Raw genomic sequence first — 2,500 nt, 5'->3', positions numbered from 1 at the left:
ATGCCTCTATACATTGATACATATCCATCCATGTGTTTCAGTGTGCATTAAGAAATATAATTATGTAGAATATACAATAGTAATACTGCTTTTGGATGAGCCAGTAATTAAACCACAAGAGCCTCTGTGATGCATTTGTTCAAAGCAGTATTGTCTGACACATGAATAACGGTAACTGGCATAGGATTTTCTTATCTTTTAATTACAGTGCGGATTGGTATCCATAATAGTATAAAAAAAAGTTTTGTTTTCTAAAAAGGCCTAGTATAAGTCTGATGTTTTGAACATGAAAGGGGTGACTGTAACCCATCTCTAATATTCCGTTTGCACAGGCATGCGTACAGGACAGGTATGTGTGTGTGTAGTGTGTGTAAATGAGTGAGTGAGTGAGTGATTATGTGTTACCTGTGTGGTGGTGTTTGTAGTTCAGGAGGCTGGACGTAAAGTGGAGGGGTCAGACTTGGGGGGCGTGTCCTCTGCCATGCCTCCTGACCAAAAGGAATGTTGTGTTTATACTGTTAAAAGAGACAGATTTAAATCACTCTATACAGATATACAAATAGAGATATGTAAGGAATAATGTATAGTCAGCCGGTCAGTATCGGAAAATAAATCCAGACAGGGTGAACACGACCCCGATGTGCAGCGAATACCTCTTTTTAACGATTTTGTTGACGTTTCATGACTTCTGCTGAGAAAAAAATTGCTCTTCACCCAAATAGAACTTTAAAGTTTCAGGTGTTATCTAATCTAAATCTATCTCTACAGATGTACATGTGTGTTTGTGAGTGAGTGAGTGAGTGAGTGAGTGAGTGAGTGAGAAAGTGGGATTACCTGACGTAGGCTGGCCTCAGGACTGCTCTGGTCACTACAAACCAAAATAATACAGATATCGTAATTCATCGAATGGAATGGAAATACATCTATATGAGTATGTTAAATAGTACACCCCCACCTTCCAAACACAACTACGGCCCACACAAGGTCAAGGTCAAATCTCCATATCCTCACATGTGTATCTTACCTTATATGTGGGTGTTTGCTGGGAGTGGTAGCTGTAAAGGAAAGAGCACATGATCTCATCAGCAGGGGCTAACCCTGAAGCACAGGCTACTCTCATCTGCCCCACACATCACAGCGGTACCGGCCCATTAGCATTCACAGAGAAGCATCCCTATCTGCCCCACACATCACAGTGGTACCGGCCCATTAGCATTCACAGAGACTCAATCCCGGCTGCCCCACACATCACAGCAGAACCGGCCCATTAGCATTCACAGAGACTCATCCCCATCTGCCCCACACATCACAGCAGAACCGGCCCATTAGCATTCACGGAGACTCATCCCCGGCTGCAGCCCACGCCCCTACAGCCTCACATTCGTATCTCCACACAGCAGAGAGGACTGCCAGCCTCACCCATCTTAAGGACTAACGGTGATAATTCTTCTCACGAAATGACGGCAGATAAAAGCTGCATTAATCAGGGCTCGACCCATGCTCTGAGAACACTTAAGTATTCTCTGCACACTGTAGTTGTACAGTGTAGATCACCTACAAAGGCAACATTTTGTTGGACTGACAGTGTAACTACATTCCCGCAGATGTGGCTACGCTTTGCTCCCTGGAAATAAAACTACTGGAGTCTCGCAGATCAAAGTGTCTTGTTTATTTCAGTGAATCATGGCTGATTAGATTACCAGCAGCGGTATTTAAAGGTAGGTAGTTAAAGGAGCAACAGCAAAACTGGTATACTTTAGAGACGCAAATGTGCACGTACGCAGAATAAACCTAGAGGCAAACACAGAGTCAGTTATTATCTCTTTCAAAAACAGCAGTGAGGGGGATTTCATTTCAAATGCGCTCAGGGGAAATTCTAATGGCCAATATGTCGAGCTGCTGGAGGAATGTGTTTATGCCTGTGTTCTGGTTTAAGGGCTCCTATAGGACAGAGACAGTCATCACTTGTCATTTGCACTCAGTGAAGAGGCTAGCTAGAGAGAGAAAGAGAGAGTTTATGTAGAGTGTTTGGGTCTAAGCAGCCTCTGAGTGTGAGTGTGTGTGTGTGTTATACCCTTGCTTAGTGATTGGCTCCTGGAGGGGTATCTCTTGCTTGGTCGCCTCTCAAACGTACTTGTTCTCCTCAAACGGCCACCATGTGTTGCCTGGTACTCCGTCTTCCCACTAAAAACACACACACACACACACACACACACACACACACACACACACACACACACACACACACACACACACACACACACACACACACACACACACACACACACACACACACACACACACACACACACACACACACACACACACACACACACACACACACACACACACACACACACACAAATACAGTTTCATGAACCTTTAAACTAAAACAAAATTCTAGTCTTGTGTGTAACCTTTCTATGGCAAACACCGGAACAAGTCTACAGTGAGTTGGAGGTGGTTACTGTGGGCTCAGAAGTAGCCCATAAGCTGTGAC

General features: G+C 44.2%; 1 protein-coding gene across 3 annotated transcripts in view; it reads right to left on the bottom strand.

Annotated features, from left to right (window-relative positions):
* Nucleotides 1-2,500, bottom strand: part of epb41l4b (erythrocyte membrane protein band 4.1 like 4B) — a 17,786-nt gene that overhangs the window by 6,892 nt on the left and 8,394 nt on the right. For 2 of the 3 annotated variants that reach the window (XM_031576462.2, XM_031576464.2), the window contains exons 12-15: nt 2,075-2,184; nt 1,025-1,055; nt 835-868; nt 406-515 (exon numbers count right to left, since the gene is read on the bottom strand). In XM_031576462.2, coding sequence (XP_031432322.1) covers nt 406-515; nt 835-868; nt 1,025-1,055; nt 2,075-2,184 — 285 coding nt within the window. The remainder of the gene's footprint in view (nt 1-405; nt 516-834; nt 869-1,024; nt 1,056-2,074; nt 2,185-2,500) is intronic. The other variant, XM_031576463.2, reaches the window with a different exon arrangement.

This window comes from Clupea harengus, chromosome 11 (assembly GCF_900700415.2).
Source record: "Clupea harengus chromosome 11, Ch_v2.0.2, whole genome shotgun sequence".
Lineage (NCBI taxonomy): Eukaryota > Metazoa > Chordata > Actinopteri > Clupeiformes > Clupeidae > Clupea > Clupea harengus.
The sequence above is the reverse complement of the archived record's forward strand: the minus strand, read 5'-3'. Positions and strand labels throughout refer to the sequence as shown.